The sequence below is a fragment of the Lontra canadensis genome, unplaced genomic scaffold, assembly GCF_010015895.1.
Source record: "Lontra canadensis isolate GAN:19392208 unplaced genomic scaffold, GSC_riverotter_1.0 scaffold7, whole genome shotgun sequence".
Classification (NCBI taxonomy): Eukaryota; Metazoa; Chordata; class Mammalia; order Carnivora; family Mustelidae; genus Lontra; species Lontra canadensis.
In genome coordinates this window covers 624,995-651,616 of record NW_022631001.1, presented here as the reverse complement: position 1 = coordinate 651,616, position 26,622 = coordinate 624,995, and the positions used below count along the sequence as shown (strand labels likewise).

The 26,622-nt window shown below is 35.4% G+C and overlaps 1 protein-coding gene across 3 annotated transcripts in view; it reads left to right on the top strand.

Moving 5' to 3' along the window:
- The window catches only part of ARHGAP42 (Rho GTPase activating protein 42), a 274,390-nt gene that overhangs the window by 126,235 nt on the left and 121,533 nt on the right, over positions 1-26,622 (top strand). For all 3 annotated transcript variants that reach the window (XR_004382103.1, XM_032852731.1, XM_032852729.1), the window contains exon 4: positions 18,448-18,519. Coding sequence is in view for 2 of the 3 variants with exons in the window: in XM_032852731.1 (XP_032708622.1) it covers positions 18,448-18,519 (72 nt within the window). In the remaining variant the exon portion in view is untranslated. The remainder of the gene's footprint in view (positions 1-18,447; positions 18,520-26,622) is intronic.

Below are 26,622 nucleotides of genomic sequence, written 5' to 3'. Positions count from 1 at the left end.
TACCTAATTGCTTCTTTATAATGTAGAAGAGTGTTTAAAGTTGTCCCAAAATTTATCTTAAATTATTAATAGATGATCATGGAGTGAGGAGAAACCGAGCTTATTTCAGTTCAATAAGGCACTATATTAGTCTGCTATTAATTGTTTTTGCAATTTTAATTTCTTTGGGCTTTCATCTCTTTAGTTCTAGAAGGGACAGGATTAGATATGATTATCTCCAAGCTGCCCAGTAGCTTTAGATTATTTTCTATCTAGTTTAACCTTGGTATTTGAAAAAAAAAAAAAAATAGATTCAATTTGTAGATACACCATGAAGTATAGTCTCTTGACAAAATAAGACACATATAGTTTTGTGTATACATTTACTTTATAGTTAGATGACACTGAATAGGATAAGTGGATGTCACATTCAGGTTAATTCTGATACACAAATTTCTTCTCTCTTCCCCCACCCTAGAAGGCAGTTACTTTAAGTTTGTAAACTTGTCCGTCCATGTAGAGTCATAGATAAAAGTGATGAGTATTTGAGTTTATTTGACGGGAAGTTCTTGGCAGTTAATAACAAAGGGTTTTTCCATAGTTCTTTTATTGTTGCTTTTTGGTTTTTGCAGGAGTTGAGTTCAATTTAGGGGCAGAACTTCCCTTCAACTCTGTGAATATCATTCTTTGCAGTGACAAGTGGCTTTTAAAACCTCAGGAGGTGTAACACTTTTATGAATAGTAATGGCTCATAGTGCAAATGTGACATCTAAATAGAATAAAATTTTCATTCCTTTGTCATTATAATCACATTCTGTATTTCTGTGATAGCTAACATAGAATAAAATCTAAATTTCATACCATGATTTTGAAGACCTTAACTTCTCTACCGTTTGCTTTAATTTCAGACATTCCCTGTTGCCTTCACAGGGATTTAGTCATGCCAGGCTTCTTTTATTTCCATCAGCATGTCAAGCATGCTTCTGTCTGTCTTAGGGGGTTTATACTTTCTCTTCTTTCTGCCTGAAACTCTTCCAGATCTCTGAGGAGAAATCAGGGGGTGAGGAGTTATAATTCATGTTTCAGTTCAAGGTGCCTCTCAGAGCATTGAGCCATTTGTTTACCACCCAATTTTATTAGTATCCCCACTGCCATTATTTTCTGTCACATCAACTTGTTTCATTTTCTTTGTGATTTCTATCAACTGGTATTATCTTTTTAATTTTTTTTGTGCTTATTTGACTTTATGAATTATAAAATAGTGCAGCCTTTGTATTCCACAGTAAGTATTTGCTTGAAACCTATTTGAGCTACAGGTATCAACTCAGGAATTACGCCTTAATGGTTGAATCCTTTCCAACTAAATCATTGGAAACATCTAGTTTTGGTTTATAAGCAACTGATTTGTGATTAATTTTAAGTTCTCACCTGGAAAGTTGTGAAGAATAGTCTATGTGTTGTTTCTGGTTGAACAATAACACTCACTGGGTCTATCAGTACAATATTCACTGGTCATCTATATATGTAAACCCAAAACAGAAGCATTATTACCATGTTATTTTGATATGATCCTGGTCTACAATAAAGTTATCATTTATTAAGGGAGCCTATCCACATTTTGCCACACATGTAGCTCTAGCAGGCAGCTGTGTTTTCACCAACCTAATTATCTCTCTCACTGGACTATCCATGGTGCCCCAAATCCCCACCATTGGATTGCCATGCTGTTTTAAGTGTCCCCAGGGCAAATAGCTTTCATTGTACAAAAAGCAGATTAGCATTTGTCAGTAAATCAGATTTACTGGTTGTTGGGGAGCATGGAGAAAGGTCTTGATGAAAGAAACCATAGAAGCCATAAGATTTTATTGGTGGGCCAAAGAGTTTGGTAATGTTTGGAAATACGTAGAATTCAGGTTTCCTGAAAGCAAAGTTCTTGGTAAGGGGCTCCAGTGAGAGAGAAAAAGGGATGATGGTGCCTGGCCTGAATAAACACACTAGAATAAAGGCCAAACAAAGCTGAATTAGGGCCAACTGAAGTGGTAGTATTTTCTGAAAACAAATTTTATCTTCTTCACAATTTGACCTAGGCTTGCCCTTGCTTTGCCTTTTGGCATAAATGCTCTAATTGTAACAGTACAATTACAGTAATGTAATTTAGTCCCTGAGTAATGTAGATAGTATGCTCCCTGGCTGTTAAGCTCAAAGACCAATAGAAGCTGTGCTTTTCGTTCCTCATTATTTCAAGGGTATTTAGAAGTCTAATTGAAGTTTTGGCACAGGGTAGCAAGGCATCTTCCAGTGATAAGATAGCAGGCCATTGCTTATTCATCTCTAATGAATATTGAGGGATAGTCTGTTTTGCCAAATAGCATTTAGCTTTCCTATTCTCTCTACCCTATCCCCCAGTGCTTATTCAAGATTCATTTCCAAATGGTGAACTAGAGTTGGTAAAGAATAAGAAGTTGCGGAAGTTCATCTCATCCATTCTCCTTTTAAAAGTAGAAATAAAAATTTAATGATGGGATTAAGATTTTGTTTGCATGTATAGTGAAAATCCATAACCTGGCATGCCCTAGTAGAAGGTGGTCTACATTCATTATCTGTTAAAATCTTCATTTTCCTTAAAAGAAACCAGTGTTTGTGTGTGTATGTGTGTGTGTGTGTCTTAATCTGAAATCCATACACTTCAGTTTTTCTCTTTCTCAGTGGTTTCAAAATACTTTGCAATCAATAATACATGAATGAATGGACTATTGTTTGAGACTGAAGCCAGTATATGAATAGGAGAATGACATTTAGTTTGCATGAATGCAAAGTCCAGCATTGTCCATCTTAATTTTAGTTTGATTTTGAGATTTTCTATTCTCTAACTTGTCTTCCAACTCTTTCCCCACGTAGTTGCGCATCCTCACTTCAGCTAATGTGCTTGTATCAAAAAATGTTTTTTTGGCCTTAACTGTATGCCTCAGATACTGCTCCAGGCCCTTGGGAATACAAAAATAAAAAAAGAAAAGAAAGCTGAAGGCATAGGCATTTCCTTAGAAGTACTTATAATTTTTCTGGGAAGACAGAATGGCATGGTGAGATCTGTGATCCACTGTCACAGTGATGTAATCACAATCCTGGGTCTAACTTACACCGAGAATATTAAGGAAGCCTCACTAAGGGCATGATACTTGGGCTGAGGTTTAAAGGATAAGAGACATTTAGATAGAATGAGGGAACCGGGGAAGGAAAACTAAGGGAAAGGTCACAATGTGAGCTAGACATTATCAATTGTGTTCTATGGTGAAAGAGAAGACTTGCCACATTGAAGTGGCAGCAAAGAATGTGTGGAGCTAGTGAGGGGTTCTTCATTAAGGATCGTGGAGTACTGGGCTAAGGAAATGTCTTTTGTATTGAAGATTTTAGAGGGATGATAAAAGCTAGGAAATAACATACTCTTCTTTTATAGACATTCTGGTAGCTGTATAGAAAATTAGATATGGGTGGGTTGTGAAACTGGGTGCTGATAGGTATGTAAGATGAATGTTCTAATTCTGGAGAGAGGTGATGGGATGCATGCCAAGGCATTAGGGAGATCATGGATAGGATGTGAAAGTCTGGGGCAATGGGCAGCTGCCAAAATTTGGTGTCATTCACTGAGAGGAGACAAACCGAGATTGGAGAAGGCCGAAACATATCTCAAGAGTTGTTTTTGAGGTACTTCTGGGAATGGGACAAACACTTGGTTTACAGATAGAGAGTTTAGCAGAAGTAGCTGGGCTGCAGATAAGATTTATAAGCCATCGATCACTTCATGGGGTATTTGAAGCATCAAACTACCTTAGGTCACCCACAGATAAGGTGTAGAATTTTCTCTTATCTTGAAATGTAAGATAAAGGTAAGTTTGTTGAGCCTGTCTCTGCCCCTTTTACTGTGCAGGGCAGTTCTTGAAAGCTTATTAGGTCAGAATGCCATTGGAGAAGACAACTTAAGATACACCTGAATGCTTTCAGGATGTTATGCTTAGCGGGGGTAAGGTGGAAGCTTCATTACCGTTGTGTCTTTATGTTAAGGTGCAAAGTTTTTTTGTTGTTGTTGTTGTAATTTATAGTCCAGTTTTATTATATTGTTGAATTATCTGAAAAGGTGCATTTTCTCATCTAGTATTTTCAGATTAATTAATTTTTAGATTAATTAAAATGTCTTAACTTTAGTCATACTCTAGACTATGTTAGGAATTCCTAAAAGCCCAAAGATGGGGACAGGGTGTGATTGTCGGCAAAGTGATGGGAGTTGCTTCTCGGTGTTCTGTGTAGGGATCTGGGTAATATTGAGATAAGAACTAGGGTTTTACCAGCATCAACACTGTTCTTGCCTATGTAAACTGGGCATCACAGAAGCTAAGTTTTCTTCTCCACTAAATATACTATCTCTTAGTTTTTTAAGAGAAAGCAAAAGAGAGAGGAGAGAGGTTGTTCCCCATACCTTTTCATAATTTCATATAGGATGACTTGGAAATGTCCTCAGCATAGAGTTACTGCTTTGCATTATGTCAGGTTGTACACATCATCATGAATGCCTCAGTCTGAATCCCAGGCTGGCTGCTGCTGTCAGGAGGGGAAGTCATTTCCAAGCTTCCAAGCTTTATTTTCTGGAGAGGAATCATAACCATTCTTTTAGCTAGCTCTATGAATTGAAGATAATTCATGGCTTGAGGGTAAAACCAAAAGAAGTCAGATGTTAATGATTTATAAAATGATTATGTTTTCTGTTGGGACATACTTTTCACAGATAAGGAAAAGTGTATATGTGTGTATATATATATATATATATATATATATATATATATATATTTTAAAGATTTTATTTATTTATTTGACAGACAGAGATCACAAGTAGGCAGAGAAGCAGGCAGAGAGAGAGGAGGAAGCAGTCTCCCTGCTAGGCAGAGAGCCCGATGTGGGGCTCAATCCCAGGACCCTGGGATCATGACCTGAGCTGAAAGCAGAGGCTTTAACCCACTGAGCCACCCAGGCGCCCCAGTATATATATTTTTAATGTTTTTTTGTCATGTGTTGTAAAGAGAATTTCTCTAGTATTGACACATCACTGTTACTGCACATGATATAAGACCTCACATAAAGGGTTGAAAGAGCTTCTTTAGTTCATTGGGTAAGAAAACTTTTTGACAGCTGTACAGTGTGGAAAACTGGCCCAGGGTTTATGACCAGATCTGGTTTTGGAAAAGACCAGGCACAAGATTTAGAACATATGGAATTTATTTGGGAAGTAATTCTTAGCTATGACTAAGAGCCTATGTTCAAATGCCTGGGAAAGTTTAAAAGAAAATGTTTGCAAAATAAATCATACCTCTTGTTTGCTAAAATGTGGGACTTTGATAACTTTGGGGTACTCTTGGACTTTTGTAATTATGTATTAAAGCCCTGAAGTTTTCTCTTTTAATTATTTTTTCTTGGTTTTATTTTAACACTGTGATTCAATTTGTTGGTTCATTCAATTAAGGAATTATTTATTTCAAAAGATTTTCTCTTCCTCTTAGCCCCCAGAGATCCTTAAAATACTAACATTCAAGCAGTTACTACCAGTTTAGTTTATAGGAAAGAAACACTGAATGTGTGTGTATTAGCTTCTGGTGTTTTTTTTTTTTTTTTTTTTTCTTAACTGTACAAGTTCCAGCTACGGTGTTTACTGTGTTTGTTTATATCAAGATAGTAAGTGACACAAACATCCTAAGTAAGTGTTGTACCAGGAAACTGAAGTAAGAAAAAGCAATACTAGTATGGTTATATTTCTGAAAGAATACCCATTTTTCTAATTTCCTAAACCTTTACTGGTAGAATTATGTGGGAGAAATGTTCCTATTTTAAGCTAAAAATTCCTCATATTCCCTGTGTCCATACTGCTTCTCACATCACCATTACATTATTACAACTAAGCATTTCATAGCCAAGAAAAATCATTATTACTCACCTCAGCCTGAGTTTTATCACACATATAAATATGGCATCAGCACAATAGTGAAACTGGAGATGCAATAAAAAGTCTATAACATTTTTCAAGGAAGATGAGTAATAGAGAAAATAATATATCTACCTATATGAGTTTAGAAATTAGAAAATAGGAAAGTAATCTCATCCCTAATTCTGCAGGTCATTTCTTTGGTTTTTATTTTGTGATAGCCATACTCACAAGCAACTTGTGGGGGCAAGTCTTACTTTTGGTCCTGTAGTATATTCTTTATTATCAGACAGTGGTTTGATGAAGTTTGACAGAGTAGTTAGGCGTATGGACGCTGGAGTCAGAATGCTGGAGTTCATGTTGTAGCTCTGCTACCAACTATTTGTGTGTGACCTTGGGCAAATTAGCCTCTTTGGGTCTCAGTTTCCTTATCTGTAAAATGGAAAGAATAATAGTAACTTTTTCATAAATCTATTGTAAGAATTGAAGGAGAATTCTCTTGGACCATATAGTAAGTGTTCAGTAATTATTGTTATATGTGTACTCTAGAATCTGTTTCCTCATTTACCTGATGGGAGTGACCTGTGCACTTTTCTCTTCAGGCTTTTAGGCCTATTAGTCTATAACATACTCCCCTACCCCAAACCCCTTTCCTGGTTCCCAGCTAAGATCCTGTAGAGCCATGTTTTTCTGTTTTGAGTTTTCCATTCAGTACAGTAGTGAAATCAACCTTAAGGAAGAAGGAGTAGGGAGAATTTGGAGGGTGACTTGCATCTCTTTTTTGAGGAGATACTGCTCTTTCCCTTTTAGCCTATATAGCCATTTGTAGGATAACAGTCTGTCCTCCAAAGTTTTGATTTGAAATAAAATAGTGCCTACTTCTTTTCCCCTGCAAAATCAGCTTATAAGTAAAGAAACTTGTGTGAAAAAAAAAATCATTGTAAATCAATAGTTGGTTTTTTTTGTGTGTGTGACTGAGTTTTTTTTCTAAAGATACCAGTGAGTTCAGTTTCCTATTACTACTTACATAGATATTGATTGCTACTTATACAGCATATATCACTACATATTATAGAAATACTAATTATCAAAAATAGTTTGTTGCCATCCTCAGTAATATGATGAGGAACAGTATTTGCTATAGTAACTTACTGCAGATGCCCATTATGACTGTCAGAAATAACTTTATTTAATTTAGCAATGGTCGTGTTGAGTTTCCACTGGGCAAGGGATTTTTGCTAGACAGTGATTATTAAAAAAGTCAGTAAGACATTATCTCCACTTTTCCAGGAACAGAAAGATAACTGTGTCTATGTTTATATAACATATGCAGTATAAATACTGTCAGTCTTGTTAGTAAGAGATGATTATAACCAATATCTGTGATCATTCCTTCACTGTGGAGATTCAGCTTCAGGATCTTTCTCAACCCAGCACCACAGAAACCTGCTATAACTCAGATAGATTTGGAAGCTAAAACTGTTTATTATCAGTACTATTTTAGAAGTTTGTTCAAGGTATTGCTATTGAAGCCCAGAAATTCAAAAGCCTTGCTCTGCATCAAAAAGCTTAAGTGTGAAGAAGTACAAATGAGTTTAATCTCTTGGGTGTTGGGAAAGACATACTGAATTGGAAATGTTATAAGCCCACAGGTACACAGGTACACAGGTTTAACAGAGGTACTTTAAAAAGTAGATGAAAGGAGTCTTGTGTAGATACCACTCTTTCCCACTGTTTGTAGTTTAATATTGGTGTCTTCCAAATATAGTTCTAAGCATTGATATGCTGGAAAAGGTTAACTGCCAGCAATTAGGGGTGTGTGTGTGTGTGTGTGTGTGTGTGTGCACATGCATGTGTAGGTGTACATAACCCTGATTTGTAATGCTTATTGATTTCCATGGTGTAAATACTTCCACCTCAGCTGACTTCAACCCCACATCATTGAATGAATACAGAGATATACATAGTGTTTTCCTAGAGCCACTGTGAGCTTGCTCCTGCCCATCACTAGCCCCCAATCTCTCTTCTTATACTTTCTCTATCACTCCCTGTATTAAGTAAGTCTCTGCTTTGCTTATATGCTTTTCTATCCTGCCTAATTCCTTCCTCCTTTCTCTTTTCTCCCTTCCTCCTTTCTCTTTTCTCCCTTCCATTCCTTTCCCATTATTGCAAAATTGGAATAAGCAATTTAAGAAATTGCATATACACTGGGGTATCTTAAGTCTTTCTTAAGGTTTTGACAATCTGCCATTACAGAAATACTGAGCAATTGTGATTAAAATAAATTAACATTCAGCTCCTAAGATGTAATTGCTGTAAAATAACTGTGACTCTGGGAATTTACTTAATGAATTTTCATTTCTTTTATAAACTCACAACAACTATTAGAAGCTTGCTTAAATTCACAAATGAAGAATTTAAAACAAATGAATGGTTTCAGTTTCTGTCTCCAAGATATTTTACTAGAGAATACTGAGAAGGGTAGAGAAATATTAGCAGAAGAAATAGCAATAACAGCAGGGTGGGGAGGAGATAAACATTGAATTACATAAATTATCACCTTGTTGAAGCTCCTCCCCAACATAAAGCCACTTTGACTAAGGGGTAAAACCCGGGGGGGGTGGAGTCTTGAGGCCCCAATTGACTCAGCTCAAGATATACTGTGTTTTTGATATTTAAGGTGGGGAGAAGGGAGAAGGTATATTTTCATCAGCATAAGGACATCAGTACATGGGACAGCTGTGTTAAAGGAAAGTCATTGGCCATCTCCTGCAGGGTTAACAAACTTAGATGCATCATTGGATACTATTGGCAATACCACAGATGTATACATTTTCAATAGATCCCAGGATTTCCTGAGAATTCCAAAGGCAGAGGACTGGCTGAAGTAACCTCATCAGTAATTTTGCAGAATGTTTTTACCCAGTGAAATTTAGGAGTGATTAACCCACTGAAACAACTGAGGTTGCAGCATTTCTTACATTACTTGTGTACTCACAGGTAGATTGAACTTCAGTATCTGATTTGTGTGACCTTTGAAGAGAGGTAATGCAGCCATATATTCCATAAAAGTGCATTCCCTAAATGCATGCTTTCTGGTCAAAATCAAAAGAAAAATATTTGTTATAATGAATGTATGATGTATGTGTAGGATATTTAGAGTATTTAAGTAGCTTGTAAGATATCAATTCCACTTTGACCATCACATATCTTCTTTTTTATAGCTGAAAAGCAGTTTGGCCTTCTTTTTGCTGATTTTTTTTCTGTCTACTTTATCTATAATGTTCTATAAATGTTCAAGTAGTAATCAGGATGATAATAAGTGGACAGAGGTTTTGAGCAGACAGTATGTTATGGTTATATCTCATATTTAAAATGTTTTCCACAATGCTTGAATGCTTTAATAAAATATTCTTAGTGTAATCTCCCATAGAGATTGCTGGGTAAAAGGGAATGATGCAAAAGTAGTTTAAGAGCAACAAAAACCCAAGAAAAAGAACTTTCCTTTCTTGTTCAAATAACTTAATATTTAGAGAATTTCAGTGGTACAACCTAGAGTTATGATATCATTAGATTGCACTGGATTATATGAAATTTTGTAATTTACCCTTCTCTTCCACTTTCTTAGCTAGATTCTATGAAAATGGTCAATTCTTTATTGGATGAATGCTTTTCTACTCCCTCATCTTATGAGTGTAGGTGGCTTTGTTAAAAATAGTAAACTTTAATTTGAGTTATTTGGGATAGTTATAAGTTCTAGAAGTGGAGAGGATTCTTTGCTGTTTACCCTAGATAAACACTCTGTTCCATTTAAGAGTCTTGACATTCAGTATATGCTGATGAGATTTCACTCTTATACTAGCACTACAGTAGCAACTTCCCATTTCATTTAAAAAATATACATATATGCATTATAATTGACCTACACAAAAGAATGAATTTAAAAGGAAGCAAGTAAAAATTTATACTAATAAACTTATGATCATTATACATAAAATATAAAATTTAATCTTTGTAAATAAACATATTATCATCCTTAAACATAAAGGGAAACAGACTTGGAAAGTTTGAATAACTTGACCAAGATTGTACAGTTGTCAGGGTATAAACCAAGAATTAAACAGAAACTAGTGCATTCTCCTGAAGAGTGTATTACTTCCTGTCTTTTGATATAAGGGACAATTCATAAAGCATCATTCTCCAAAAATTTAAATTTCTTTACCTGTATATTTCAATAAGAAAAATATAATTACTGGTAAAAGTAAAGAAAATATGAAATTAATATTAAATTTAAATGAGTGTTGGATCTAAACAGATGAGGTCCAATGAGGTGGGGTTCATAATGGAATACTGCTTAATAAGCAGAATCAAAACATTCAGTACTGAAGTAGCAAGTGATGTTCAGGTTGAAATTAAATGTATTACAGTGGTACCCAGCTAACCTTACATAGCACTTTTTTTTTTAAAAAGGTGAAGATATAGTTTTTCAGAGTAATTTGCTTACATTGAAGGATATAAAGTAAAGCCTTTAGTCTTTGACTTTGTATCACTTATTAAATGAAAGTCTTATTTGTATATCCATCCTTTACACCTTTTGTGAGTTTGGCTTTTGAGTTTTAGTTTAGAAGAGCTGTGGGCTTACTGATGCAAGAGAAGGACTGTCTCTCCTTTTTTTTTTTTTTTTTAAGATTTTATTTATTTGAGAGACAGAGTGAGCAAGAGAATACAGGAGCAGAGGCAGAAGGAAAGGGAGAAGCAAACTCCCTGGCTCAGCAGGGAGCCTGACACTGGGCTCAATCCCAGGACTCTAGGATCATGACCTGAGCTGAAGACAGGTACTTAACTAACTGAACCAACCAGGCACCCAGGACTGTCTCTTGTAAAGCTGTGAAGAGTAAGGAGTGAACCTCAGGCTAGCCTTAGACCACTTGTCAGAATTTCATCCTGAGATGCTGTTTGGGAGGGAGGAACAGGACAGAATTTGGAAGAAGGCAGAAGGGAGATACTTGCCAATAATCCCAAATAGGACTGTGTCTAATTTTCCTGGTTGCAAATACTAATAGGAAAACAATCCATTCTTATCTGACTGCTTATAGTTATCTTGTGAATTAAATGTGTTTCGTCTACTCATGAAATACCTTTGTGATCTTTATTCTGTGTTCAGATTGGCAATATAAGTATCTCAACAGGAAGTTATTTGTGCAATGAGCTACACCATCCAGGTTTTATTTCGGTAAATAGAATCATCTGTTGTGGCCTTCTCAAGCAGTTGCTTTAGCGAGTACCACAGAATATTATTAAATCTTCTTTTCAAATCTTTGAGTGTTTTGGTACTTTGAAAGTTTGAGGTAGAAAATTACAGTCTTCTATCCTAATATTATTGAGTAGGTTAAGGTTAATAGGATACTATATTCACTGACTAGTGATGGGCTGTGATGGTACCAACCATGCTGGATTTTAACCAGAACCTGGAAAGGGGAGAATAAGTAGAAGTGCAAGAATTACCCTTCAGATTTGTTTTATTCCATTGCTGCTCATTTTGTTGGTTCTCAGCAGTGAAAAGCAGGTGTTAAAAATAGAAATTTTGGGGGGCTCCTGGGTAGCTCAGTTGGTTAAGCGGCTGCCTTGGGCTCAGGTTGTGATCCCAAGGTCCTGGGATGCAGCCCCACATCAGGCTCCTTGCTTAGTGGGGAGTCGGCTTCTCCCTCTGCCTGATGCTCCGCCTACTTGTGCGCGCGCGCGCTCTCTCTCTCTCTCTCTCTCTCTCTGTGTCAAATAAATAAATAATATCTTTAAAAAAATTGGAATTTTTTTAAAAGATGTATTTATTTGAGAGAGAAAGAGAGCACACACCTGTGCAAGCAGGGGAAAGGAGCAGAGGAGAGGGAGAGAAGCAGACTTCCTGGTGAGTGCAGAGCCCAATGTGGGACTTGATCTCAGGACCCTGAGATCATCACCCCAGCTAAAATCAAGAGTCTGCTGCATAACCAAGCCACCCAGGCGCCCCCAAATAGGAATTTCTTTGATTTTTGAAATTTTTAAAAACGATTTTATTATTTGATGGGTAGAAATTGAGTGAACACAAGTAGGGGGAGCAGAATGCAGAGGGAAAGGGGAGAAGCCAGCTCCCCACTGAGCAGGAAGCCCAATTTAGGGCTGGGGACCCCTTCCCAGGACCCTGCGATCATGACCTGCTCTGAAGGCAGACATTTAATGACTGAGCCACCCAGGTGTCCCACAAAATAGGAATATTTAATAAAAATAGGATAGCACTTAAAAATCCATGGTCTATAGAAAATTATAATTCATGTATACTTGGACACATACACACACAAAAAAAACTCCAAATGTATTCAGAGAATTATTAATCTGGTCACATAAAAACTTTTCTAATTATTACTTGTGAGTGACTTATGAGCACTCCCTGGTGGCTCTTTGTTAGAACCACTTGAAATAGCAGAAGAAAAGGTAAGTGAAAACTTAATTGTCTGGCTTTGTGTAAGTAACACTGCACCCACAGTTCAAGTGTATTTACCCAGTAAATGCAGTATTGTAAAATATTATCCAATATCATATTCACTTCTCTGCTACAGATAAGTGAAATACCAGATAATTTGATTTTTAAAATGGATCGATATCTATAAAAATAGGTTGGTTGTACCCAGAATTTAGAATTCCAGATGGTTAAGAATTCTAAGATAGTAAGTAAGTAAGTAATTGTAAGATAATAAGATCTTATTTACTGAAATAAGACCTTTTTAAGATTTTACATTATTAGTATCTAGGGAGAATATTAAAATTGGTTTTGTATTTTTCCTAAAGCCTCTTAGAAAGTTCATGCAAAGTAACACATTCCACAAGTATTATGGGATCTTGAATCTCGTAATCTATGACTTGACACTCCCCTGCCAGCTCTCCGCCCCCCAACCTGAAATTACCTTCTGGAAGAAGTTTCATCAAGCCTCTTGTGTAAATCTGGGGACAAAGCATTCCATGTGAGCCAAAATTTCATTTCTCTAGATTTTTTTTTTTTTTTAGACCTTATGAAAGTAAAGTCACCAGAGTTGTACCCTGATTCACATTTAATTATAGTTTTCCACCATTTTGTATGTCATTTTTCTTTATTATATAGTAGCAACAATAATTCTTTTAAAACTGCTAAAAATTTTAAACACCTTTAGTTTACACTTGGATTACTTCAGAGTTGAAAACTTTTATCCGTGTGGTTGACAAGCTTGTGTGGATGAAAAGCGTGCGTTCCCTGGGGAATGTACAAAGATAAGGGTCAGAAGCAGCGGAATTGGGTTGTAAATCTCCATTCTACCCTTTGAAGAGTGTTGTTGGCATTTCCATTTTGATGTCCTGAGTTTAGATTCACATGTTTTGAACAGCGGTTCATTGACTGCACAAAAGCATGATATTCGGGATGTAAAACCACATATATGTTGCACTGGCTTATGGAAAAAAATAAGTTCCTGTTTCTCTATTATCTATCGAGTAGATCAGTACTATTCTGTTAAATTAATTTCAATTCAGTTTCTACTTTGAAGAACTACACTTTAAACCATGGGAAATTTAAGACTGAACACATAGGAGACATTGTAAGTTCTGCGAAGAAGGAAACATTTTTCGAAAGGCTGCCATATGTCAAATTTATGCTTGTTATTTTAAAAATATGTATATCTCTCCTTTCATTATTATTAACACTTTAAGAGGTATAGGGATGAAGACACTGAGACTTAGAAGTTTTGATGCTGACATTAAAATGGAACTGGGTCTAACTTTAACACTCATGTGCTTAAAACATTCTGGATGATTTTTGGATTTTAAAATTTATTGCTCATATAAAATCAGTTTTATTCTTGATATTTTGTTGAGTTTAGCAGAGTACGTGCCACATAGTAAACACTCAACAAATCATATCTTTCGATGTCTCTATCTCTATCTTTTCTCCCCTTCCTTTTCTGTTTAGTACCTCTGAAACTTTTTTTTTTAATTCCTCCGGTTTCACATTAATAGAATGAGAGTAGGAGAAAGAAAGAGGAGAAAAATGAACAAATCTAAAAACAAAAGAAAAAAGTGAAGAAATATGGGCAAATTGGGTTAAGAAATAATAATGGCCCCCGAGGGTGGTTGTTATTTCGCATCTCCTGTGTTGTATCCTCAGGTTTTGTTTTATTCCCAGGTCATATTTACATAAGGCAGAGACTGAAACCATTGGATAGGAATGTGGCACCAGTGTCTTAGTATACGGATTTATCCTTTAGGTCCCTTTCCTAATCCTTCTCTCCCCAATAATACGTTTCATTCGTATTGATTAACTCTGTTATTTTGAGATGGCATATTCTGCCAAAATACTTGAGTCTTCCCCTGGCATTGAACATAATAGATCCAAAGTGAAATTCATTATCTTTATTCTTTCTCCAACAAACAGACTCTTTACCTTATTTACTCTAGTTCTTAATGTGATGCCAGAGTTCCAATGCTTGAGGCAAAACTTCTTAATGTGCCCTTTGATTCCTCTCCCTCTGGCCCCTTTTCTGTTTCTGAGAAAACTTGCAGTTCCCTGTTAGCAGTTTGTTAACACTGCAGGAACCTGATCCTAGTACCTTATTGTTTCAAACTTGAGTTCCACTCCCAGCTATTCACCTGGCACATCTTGTCTTCATCTCTTCCTTCTCAAACTATCCCACATATTACTGGTTTCCTAGAACAGGTTTTTACAACACGAATTTTCTGTTTAGAAGCCAGCAGGGATTCTATGTTCAGGCTGTTCTTCCTAGATTATGGGTATCTTTTCCTTAATCCAACTGAATTTTCTGTCAAAAATATGTGTGTGTGTGTGTGTGTGTGTACACACACGTGCACACTTTCCTCCAGCTAGATAATGTTCTTGTTAGTTGATAATAATGTATTAATTCTATGGATCATATTATGTGCCAGACCTGTTTGATATGCTTCATATTCATTCTGTATTCCCATTTTTCAAAAGTTAACTGAGGGCCTGTAACTAGGTCAATGCACTCACAGTCATGATTGACTCTTAATGATTGTTTAATAAATGCTTTATTTTTCTGTACTGCACTCTCCCTTCCCTCATATCAGGCTTAGTTCTGCCCCTTTGCCTTTATTCATGGTGTTCCCTGTTTCTAGAATTATTTTATCTTTTCATTTCTTTATTTAGTTTTCAAGGATCTTTTCTGTTTTCAAAATCCTGATGTATTCATGTATTCATAAGGAGTTCTCCGTAGTTTATCATGTAGAACTAATCAGTTTTGTCTTTCAATTTTTCCAAAAATTTTAGCAGTGTTTTAAGAGCATCAAATACTTGTTGAATGAATAAAATTTTCCTCTCTACTCAAATAGACATTAAATTTCTGGAAGGTTTAGTCCATGTTTTTTCACTTTACCATAGACCTCAGCAGTATGCTTGGCAGTACATAAGTACCTAGTGATTGGATATGGGAGAGTCCAGGCCATCTGTATTTCAGGACTTTTATGGGAAAATACTTTCTCATAATGTGCACATAGACTTCAACCAGAGAGTAATACTATAGATTCAGATACAGAAGTGTATTCAGTACATAAATACAGAATGAGATTAATTATCTGTGTCAGTTTGGAACTATTAAAAACTATAAATTTTGAAGACTTACTATGTTAAGACACTGAACTAAGTGTTTTATATTCCTTATCTTAGTCCTTAGAACTAAGTTAAGTTGTGGGGTAGGTGTTGGCAGCCGATGCTGAGAATGGTTAAACAGCAGCTTATAACAACAGGCCCCAGTTTAAATCCAGGTATTCTTGATTTTAAATTTATGTGCTTGTGCTGTATATTGCATATCATCTAATTCAGCACCCTTATTGTTGCTGTTTTCACCACTTGAGAAATATCTCCCTGTTTAAGTTCACTGACTTTAAATATATTAGATCAGGCTTGTTTCCAGCATAACATAAACCTTCAGTAAATACTAGCCTTTATTGTTATCATTTTTCAAAATTACACATAAGTGTTCATGACACTTTCACCTTATGCCAACTTCAGTTTAAAAGCAGATATGTGTGTGTGTGTGTGTGTGTGTGTGTGTGTGTGTTTGTGTATGTACATGTGTGTTTATGTATTTGGAGTTTTATGAGGGTAAAGAAGATTTAGAGCATGACAATTAAAAGTGAGCTACTTTGCTACTTTCCAGTCGTTTCTCTCTAGAAAGATGCCTGCAGTGTATCTAGAGGAAGGACTGTCTGAGCTCACAACTGTGATGTTGTCAGAGGTATCTACAGTTTGTTGATGTCTTAGAAAGGGTTTTGAGTATTGATCTACTTTGTATGTCTTTTCTTTAATTATTTTAATTGTTTGTTTGTTTGTTTATCAGAGAGAGAGAAAGAGAGCACAAGCAGGTGGAATGACTGGCAGAGGGAGGGGGAAAAGCAGGCTCCTGCTGAGCAAGGAGCCCCTTGTGGGACTCAATCCCAGGACCCTGAGATTATGACCCAAGCAGAAGGCAGATGCTTAACCAGTTGAGCCACCCAGGCGTCCCTTTTTATGTCTTTATACAAGGAGTTTAAGTCTTCTTTTCAGTATCTGCCATATTATTTTTTTACGAATTGGAGAATGCTATCATCAAAGGCACTAACACGCTAGTTTTTATTTTTGTGTATATTATCTTTGTGGACTTAGATATAGAATTTGAGAAATAAAACTTGAGAATAAGAAGTTCAGTGAAATTAAGTCAAAGTAAAACACTTTCATTGAAATTTTAGAATTTTGGTATAATTTTAGACTTAGAGTAAAGTTGTAAGAATGATGTAAGGAACTCCTGTATATACTTTAACCTATTTTAAAATAGAGTTACATATTTTAAAAATAGGGTTTTATTTTTAAATGTGTGTGGAGATTCCTTAAGAAATTAGAAATAGAGCTTTCCTGTGACCCTGCAATTGCACTATTGGGTATTTACCCCAAAGATACAGATGTAGTGAAAAGAAGGGCCATCTGTACTCCAATGTTCATAGCAGCAATGGCCACAGTCGCCAAACTGTGGAAAGAACCAAGATGCCCTTCAACAGACGAATGGATGAAGAAGATGTGGTCCATATACACTATGGAGTACTATGCCTCCATCAGAAAGGATGAATACCCAACTTTTATATCAACATGGACAGGACTGGAAGAGATTATTATGAATGAAATAAGTCAAGCAGAGAGAGTCGATTATGATATGGTTTCACTTACTTGTGGAGCATAAGGAATAACAATGGAGGACATGGGGAGATGGAGAGGAGAATTGAGTTGGAGGAAGTTGGAGGGGAAGATGAACCATGAAAGACTGTGGACTCTGAGAAATAAACAGGGTTTTGGAGGGGATGGGGGTGGGGGGTTTGGGTGAGCCTGGTGGTGGGTATTATGGAGGGCATGTATTGCATGGAGCACTGGGTGTGGTGCATAAACAATGAATTCTGGAACACTGAAAAGAAATTAAAAAAAAAGATTTCTCTTCATCTTAGCATTTGCTAATTATATAATAGATCATATTATCACAGTGGTAAATTATAAATTTTGTTTGTTAACTATAACTGTCCCTTTAGCCTCATTGAGATATCAAGGACATATAATATTGTGTAAGTTTAAAGTGTGCAGGTTGACTTAATACATATATATATTACAAACTGATTACCATCAGGGCAATAGCTAACACCTCCATTCTGTCACATAATTACCATTTTTCGTGTTTGTGTTGAGAACATTTAAGATTCTGTGTTTAATTTTAATACTTTGTAAAGGTTTTTTCAATTGAAGATTTCTTCCCAGCATAATGTTTTTCTTAGAAATGTATATCTCTTGCATTCAGTACCTGGTTCCCACGCTGAAAACTCCTTCTTCACAATATTCTCACAGATCCAAATTAAAATATTTATCTTTCTTAAAGTGGTAGTAAATCCTAGTTTGGAGTTTGGGGCTAAAATACTGTTCATTGAAATGAAATCAGGTAATATTATAGTAGGGTTGGAAGTATATGAACATTCAGCCAAATCCCAAGTGTAAGAAATCTAATTAAATAGAAGAAAATGAACCTTATTTTATTTTGCAGATGTAGAATAACATTCTAGTGGCAAATAGAAGAGCTTTATATGATTTGATTTTAAAATGATGCTTAAACTAACTGCATTAAACCAGAGTAATTAAAGGTATTTGTAAATATCTGTATTATTTCTTAGTTACATCTTAGAATATGAAATTAAATATTTAGACTAGGATCTCAACATGTATACTTGGTTTCCATTATTCATGTTATTGTTGGAATTAAGTGAAATAATTTGTGGAAACAACCTTATAACATAGAAATTACTATATAACATGCAAGGTATTTTTATTTCATTTATAGAAGCCGTCAAGAGAACAAAAGTTCTTTATTTAAGTAAGTTGAATATAGGAGCTATCTTTTTTTTATTAATATTTACATGAAATATTATGGAACTTAATGTGTTTGCATTTTCAATTTCAGATTCAAAACGCTAATGATGTGTTAATTGCTCCACTTGAGAAATTTCGCAAAGAACAGATAGGTGCAGCAAAAGTAAGTGTTATATTTTATTATTCTTCAGATATTCTCTTGATAATTAAAGATGACATACTTTCAGATGTTAATATTTTTGAAATTAGAATGACCTTTTAAAAAATTCCGTACGTCAAAAAAAATTCTGTACGTCCTTTTTAACTTTTGCACAGAACCTATTACAAAGACTGGAATTCTTTTAGACATAAAGGGTTTTCTTCTACTGAATAGAGAAAGTCAGCATGTTATAAGGTAGTTCCTTTCGTCCCAACGATTGTAGGAAATTAACTATTTTAAAGAGAGTGAAATTATAGTAACATTGAGGAGTTTTTTTCCTAACCATATAAAGTAAAAATTAGGTATAAAGTGTATTGAAAACTCAGGCAGTAATTATAAAAGAACTTTCATTATTTTTTGTATTTTTCATTATTAATAAAAGTATTTTGTGAGGGGCGCCTGGGTGGCACAGCTGGTTAAGTGTCCCACTCTTGGTTTTGGCTCAGGTCGTGATTTTAGGATCCGGAGATCAGGCCCTGTGTTGGGCTCCATGCTAAGCATGGAGTCTGTTTGAGAATCTCTCTCTTTCTCCCTCATCCCCTCCTGCTTATGTTCTCTTTCAAATAAATAAGTTAAGTTTTTTAAAAAAAATGTGTTTGTAAAAAAACTTTTGACATCCTTCTTCTATCTTTTCTCTGTTTTGGTTTTCCATTTAGTCAATCACCTACCCCTTCCCCATTCGAGCAGTGTTGTTCTACTGTATAATTATTTCTCCTCCTTCCCTCCTTTCTTTCCACCTGAAATATTGAAATAGCTTACTAGTTGGTCTCCACACTTCATCTGTTTTTTTTTTTAAGATTTTTATTATTTATTTATCCACACTTCATCTTAATCTGTTAACATGTTTTTGCTGTCTTCATCACTCTTTAATGATGAAATTTTCAGTGGTTCTCCTTGAGAGACAGTTTAATTCTGATAATGAAAGCTTTCCAGCTTTCCACAGTGTGCCCATTTGCTGTATTTCAGTATAGCAAATATATTTTCTTATATATAGCAAATATTGCTGTGTTTCAGTATACTTCCCTCCTTAGGCACATTGTCTGTTCACCAGTCTCTGTTTATACCCTGACTAGGTCTGTGGCTTTGTCCAAATTTCCCTCTCCTTGGAATACTTTTTATCCTTTGCTTGTTGAAGTCCTGTTAGCTCTCTAAGGCTTCATTCATATCCCAGCACCAGAAAGAAGCCTTCCTCATATGGGCCTTTCTTCATATTATTTATTTGGCTTCCAGAATTGATTATCTTTCTTATAGATCAAGTAGGGTTTTTTTGCTGATTTACTGTAAAAAGCTAGTATAGTCTGTGTTGAATTAGTTTTACGTGCATTTCTCTACAAATTATAAGTATTATAAATTAGGGACTAAATCAGAACCATTTTATGTTAATTAATTCAGCAAACATTTATCAATATCGTAGTTGACCCACTGTGAAAAGCATGGTGTTTGATAAGATTAAGGGATATAATTGTAAACAAGACAGGCTTGCCTGCTGCTGTTGTGTCCCTTATTATCTTTTGTGGAAAGCAGACACCAGAGTAATACAAATGCACTGAGGATTGTGATGCAATAGTAAAGAGTGCTTTGTGAGAATATAATAAATAAAAACTGACCTTGTCCAGAGAACCAGGAAACGCCTTCTGGAGGAAGTATTGATTAAGCAGCGAACTTAATGATAAAGAAATAGCTGGAAATGGGAGTTCAGGAGCGGCAAGTGGAAAACCTTTCATATTCCCAACAGAGTGGGTATGAAGAAAGGCCTCAAAGGAGGATAGAGCCTAGCATTTTAGAAGAAAAAGAATTTTAGGAATATAGAGGATAATGACAAGAGGGCACATGCACAGCTTTATTAATGGTCCAAAGTATTTTGCTTCTTATTCTGAGGGCACTGATGAGCCAAAGAAAAGTTATAGCTAGAGGTGTGATATTTGCATTTTATTTATTTGTTTGTTTATATTATGTTTGTATTTTAAATGTTGGATGTCATACAGGGATTGGAGGGGTAGGACTGCTTTGGGAAAACCAATTTGGGGGCTATTGGATAGTGACTTTAGATTCAGAAGATGATAGTGGCTGTGAAGACAAAGGGATATATTTCAGAGCTAAAATGGGAAAGGTAAGAAATGGGTTACATATTGGGAAGTGAGAAACAGGACATTTCAGGGATTACTCTTAGGGTTCTGGGTTGTATAATTGGGTGATTTTAGTAGGCAACATTTATGTTTGGGTGGGAAAAATGGTGAGTTTGGCTTTTAGTTATAATGAATTTGAGGTTCCTCCATGATACCCAAGTGGAAATGTTGAGTTGGCACATGTATATTCAGATCTGATTTAGAAATACACATTTGGGAATTGTCTTCTAGGTATTGATTAAAATCATGGGCAAGATTAGATTCTTTCTGGGAAAGGATAGAATGAGACGAGGACTGAGGTTGTATATAATATGAGAACTTAACATTTGATGTTTGGGAGAGAAAAACAGGACAGATAAGGAGGTTGAGAAGGAAGGGCCGAAGAAGGAAGAAAATAAGAATGTTCAGTGAGCTCAGAGCATGGAAGAGGTTTTTTTTTTTTTTTTCAAGAATAATAGTAGCTAATCTTTATTTATATCTATAATTGTAGGGGTTTTCACTGAGCTATTACATCTGTGACATAATTAAGTTCTCACAAGCAACCTGTGAAATGAGTGTAGGTGTTACTCCTGCTTTCACAATGAGGAAAATCATGAGGTGACCTTAACAGATCACAGAGCTAGGAAGTCAGACTATGTATCTGAAATTAATCAATTTTACTTTAGAGCCCCAATTTACAATGTCTCACTTCATTGATACTTCTATAAAATGAAAGCTTTGTGGGGCACCTGGGTGGCTTAGTTGGTTAAGTGTCCAATGTTTGATTTTGGTTCAGGTCATGTCAGGGTCCTGGGATTGAACCCTGCATGGAGGCTCTGTGCTCAGTGGGGAGTCAACTTCAGTATCATCTTTCCCTCTGCCCCTCCCCCTGCTTGTGTGCACTCTCTCTCTCTTTCTCTCTCTCAAATAAATAAAAAACTTTAATAAAAAAATTTAAAGAGCTCTGTGAAAGTGTTATGATCCCTCTAAAATAGCAGACATTTCTTGTGTATGGATTATTCTTATTTAAGTGTTTAAGTTACCTGTAGTTAAAATAACATGAATAATTACACCCATTTTATGTTATTTTTATTCTTATTTAAGAGTTTAAATTAGCTATAGTTAAAATGAATAATTATACACATTTTATTTTATCTTTATTTTATTATTATTATTTTATTTTTTAAACATCTCAGTTGCTGGGCATTATCAGCTGAGAGCACACACAGTATACTATGCCTTTGCCTTGTGATTGGGGAAGGTATTTTAAACTTGCTCCTAAGTGAGTTCAAATGAAATCTTGAACCTAAATATTACTGCATTTGGCCTTTTGGTTGTGGTGATTCTGTGCACTTTATCTGCCTGATGCTCTTAGTACTAAATTGTTTGTAAGCTGTTAAGTAATCCTTGTTCAGTAAAGTGAATAAAAACCAGGCATTTTCTTCTGAAATATATGTATAGGTCAGTTTTATTTTGGTATTACAGAAATTTTGTGATAGAAATTAAAATATTTGAAGGTGTTTATTTTTTCTATCGGTTTATTCCTTATTTGACCTTACCTTATGTATTTTCTTGATAAATAGAGTTAATTCTCCAAATGACACTCTGCTGCTTTTTTCAGTCTGTACAGTAGAGGTTTTGAGCAAGTGTGTTCAGGCTAATGAGCTAGCTGGAAAGCAAGAACATGGGTTAAGTGTAGACTCCTCCACTGCAGTCAGTTACCTCTTCAGCTTGGGCCAGGTGGAAAATGCTGAGTCAAAGTAGCCTGCTCCTCACAACGATCCTATTTAACTGAAGTGGACAAAGTGTATGGAACACAAACATTTCCTTTGTAGTTTGTTCTGTGTACTTTGAGAAACCTGATACTTTGCTGTGTGAGTTACAATTGTGGAGAACAAGCACTATTGAGAACCATTAGAAAAGATTAATGATGGGGGTTGCTGAACTGAAGGATAGAGGAGGTGGTTCCTATTTGTTTAATAGCTAAAATTATCTATAAACAGTTGCAAAAGTGTATTTATGTAGAGGTTCTTAGTTTGCTGGTAGATGCAGAATGGAATTGTTTGTAGGCCTGATATGTTACATGTGTCAGAGTATAGAATTGAATGTTTAGTTTTTTTTAATTTGTATCCTATTGATGCTGATTTCAATTCTAAAAATGGGGAGAATAGGTATCCAGAATGATTAATGCGAACTAAAATTTTCACAATAGTAATATATCCAGAGCAGCATTCTAATAGAGCAAAATGGACTATGACTTGTCTGCATTCAATTGACAACTGTATTTGATTGCATTCAAAATCTCCTCCTTGCCCCCAGAGAGAATCCGTTTTAAGTCCTTTCTACACCTGTTATCACATACACTGGCAGACTCTAAAATATAAGTAGTACTCCGTATTTGAGTTCCTACTCAAAGACAAATACAATAGGAAAAATAGTGTAAGCATATATACATACCAGTCTGTTACATATTTTAAGAGATGGAACTGACTTTCAGGAGACCAAGGACTCATTTTCCACATATAAACAGACTGAGCAGCTAGTTATTGGCACAGTGAGGATTAAGAACTAAATTCCTCAGACCAATAGTATTTTGACTCCTTCTCTACTATTCTTTAGAATACTCTTTGTAAAATACTTTATTTTCCTAACCTTTAGCAAACATGATTCAGTGTGAAATGTATCTTAATTATAAAAGTATGCCCTTTATGTTTCAAGCTTGCCCACTTTGAATCAAGCCTAGTTAACATATTTCGTTTGATTTTTAATTTTCCTCATCACATAGTAGACATGTAATACTGACTTATTTCAGTAGAGATAACAGTCTTGAGAAATACTGCCCAGTAAAGACATTTTCATTTCTGTGGGAAATGTTTTTCAAGACTGGTTTAATTTTTTTTAAAAGACATTTTTAAGTAGACCTTAATAGAAATCATATGAATATTGTTCTATGAAAAATAGACAATGTAATATTAGTCATTTCAAAATAGAACTTGATTTTCTTTATGTTGAAGACTGTAATGGAATCCAATGATTCTTGTTCTTGTTTTCTCCATAGTAGAGTTTGGTTCTGTCTCTGGGCATTTATTATTTTTAAACACATCTTGTACATATAATTATTTTAGCATGTAGTGTCTAAAATCTGTGAAGAATTGTCATGATTAATTTGTTAGTCTTAGATTTCTAGCATGTGAAAAATGGCTTTAATCTCATTTGTTGTCTCAAATATACAAATAACTTAAAGAATCTAGAAGGATTACAGATATTTTACTTACTCCAAATTAAAAAGTTTTTGCCACTTGACTGAGTTATTAATCTAATTTAATGGGTAATACATTGGACTTATGTTAGGAACCATCTAAAATTGTGGTTTCTAGTGTCAGAGTACGGTTTCTAGTGTCACATGACCTTATTTTTCCTCCAGTTGTCAACAAGTTCTATGGAGTATGGTCAGGATTGGTTTCTCTTTTTCTCTTTCTTTCTTTCTTTTTTTTTTTTTTTTTAAGATTTTATTTATTTATTGGACAGAGAGAGATCACAAGTAGGCAGAGATGCAGGCAGAGAGAGAGAGAGAGAGAGAGAGAGAGAGGGAGAGGAGGAAGCAGGCTCCCTGCTGAGCAGAGAGCGCGATGTGGGGCTCGATCCTAGGACCCTGAGATCATGACCTGAGCCCAAGGCAGAGGCTTAACCCACTGAGCCACCCAGGCGCCCAGGATTGGTTTTTCATGTGCTGCTGAGCTGAGTCTGCTTCCTGGACAGATGTTCTCTGGGGCTTAATTTTCAGGGCAAATTATAAACTATTTGATAGTTTTGAAACTACTTGTAATTCTCTTTATTGTACTTTCTGTCATTAGAACCTATTACATGGGGTTTGAGAATTGTTGATTTTTGTTATTTGTCATCTTTTTTAAAGCAATAATAATAATTACCCTTCATAATAGGTAACCAAGTACTACTTTACTTGAAACTCATTTAATCCTCATATCTAGCATATTAGATAGGAAAACTGTGAAACACATTTTATGGATGAATAAGCTGAGATGAAGAGAAATTAAGCAAATGGGCTGAGGTCATGGAGCTAGTAAAGGAGTACATTCATTTTTTAAACAGAAATGAGCTAAAACCTATATAGTTCTCTAGTAGCACCACTACATGTTTGATGCTCAAGAAATATTAATTCCTTTATTCTTAAAGAAGGAAAATTGTCTGGTTAGCTCATTTGGAGAATAGGATAATGTCTCATAATTTATCAGCAAGTTCTGTAGAGTCATACAATCTTGAGATGAAAACCTGACATATAATACTCATAGGAAATGTGGATTTGGGTAGTTAATTACCTTTTTTACCTTTCCCCATCTGAAAAAAATGGAGACAATAAAAGAACCATCTTCATAGGATTGATATGACAGCACAATTTGACATTTCACAAATTTCTTCACATAATTTCTTCTACATATTAAGTGCTAAGGCATTAATTGCTCTTATAGTTAATAATTAGTATTCATGTTATATACATTCTGTTAGTATTAAAGTATTTCAGTAAAAATAAGGTTCATGTAGTTTAGTTTACCTTATTTTGTCTTACAGGCAGAGACAAATCAATGTTGATTTGATTATTAAGTGCAATTCATAGGGTTACCAAGCAAGAGGGTCTTACCTCTTACCTGGACATTACTTATACTTAATTACTGTAAAATTCGTGAAGTGCTGTTACTTGCGACAGTCCTACAAAGTAGGAAGTTAGGAAGTATTTTCCACAGGACTAACTTGAAAGATCAAGAAAGATCAAGAAGTATTGCTAACAATCCAGAGGTACACATGTACTTTAGCTGGGGACTCAAGTCCATGCCTTCTGCTATCTAATTCAGTAATTTGGGCAACATATTATACCTGCCTTTATCACGGGAATGTAAATGCATTTTTTGTTATAGTTTATAGTGTGTTTTCATCATCCTTACAACATCTTGCAAAGTGAGTATTTGCTCTAATTGACCTGATTGCCACCACTAGAAAAACAAACCAGATCACATTCCCTGGGGACAGGTGAGTCAGTAGTAGTCTTTCTACTTGACAGGTGCTGCCATTCAGTGTCTGTACATGTTTCAAAAATTGCTGAGGTATCATGTTTTTTACATTTCAGAGCTTGCTGGTCCATTAGAAAAGCTGAGCCTCCCATAGTTAGAATTCTGGGGAGGCACATAACTAAAGGCATTCTGATGAACAACTTAATATATATTTTTTACATCACTATATTTTAAATGTATATGTGTGTTTACATACATACATAGATTATTTTAACTTCGTTAAGTGGCTGTTACGTGCTTAGGAGGATAAACTTGTATTATAATTTGATTATAATAAATTGAAGATAAGATTATCACTTTTCTTCCTCCTGATTATCCTTATGTTGAAGCCTAGAGACTGATACTTCGGAAGCATTTTAAGCATCCCCCGAAATTGTATTTTTACAAATGATCCTTTTGCTAATTTTTTAAAGATTTAATTATTTATTTGAGAGAGAACAAAAAGGAGCATGAGTGGGGGTGCAGAAGGAGAAGGGAGAGGGGAAGAATATCGAGTGGATTGACTTCCCACAGAATGTGTAGCCCAATGTGGAGCTTGATCTCAGGACCCTGGGACCATGACCTGAGCTGAAATCAAGAATCAAATGGGGCACCTGAGTGGCTTTGTCAGTTGGGTGTCTGCCTTTGGCTCAGGTCATGGTCTGGGATCGTGCCCCACGTCTGGCTCCCTGCTCAGTGGAGAACCTGCTTCTCCCTCTCCCACTTGCCCTGCTTGTGCTCACTCTCTATCAAATAAATAAGTAAAATATTTTTAAAAAAGATTCGTATGCTTAACCAACTGAGCCACCCAGTCCCCCCCCTTATGCTAGTTTTTAGGTCAAATATATAGTTTATTAAATTTTGATGCAATTTACAAGAGCCCTACATAATAGTAATTG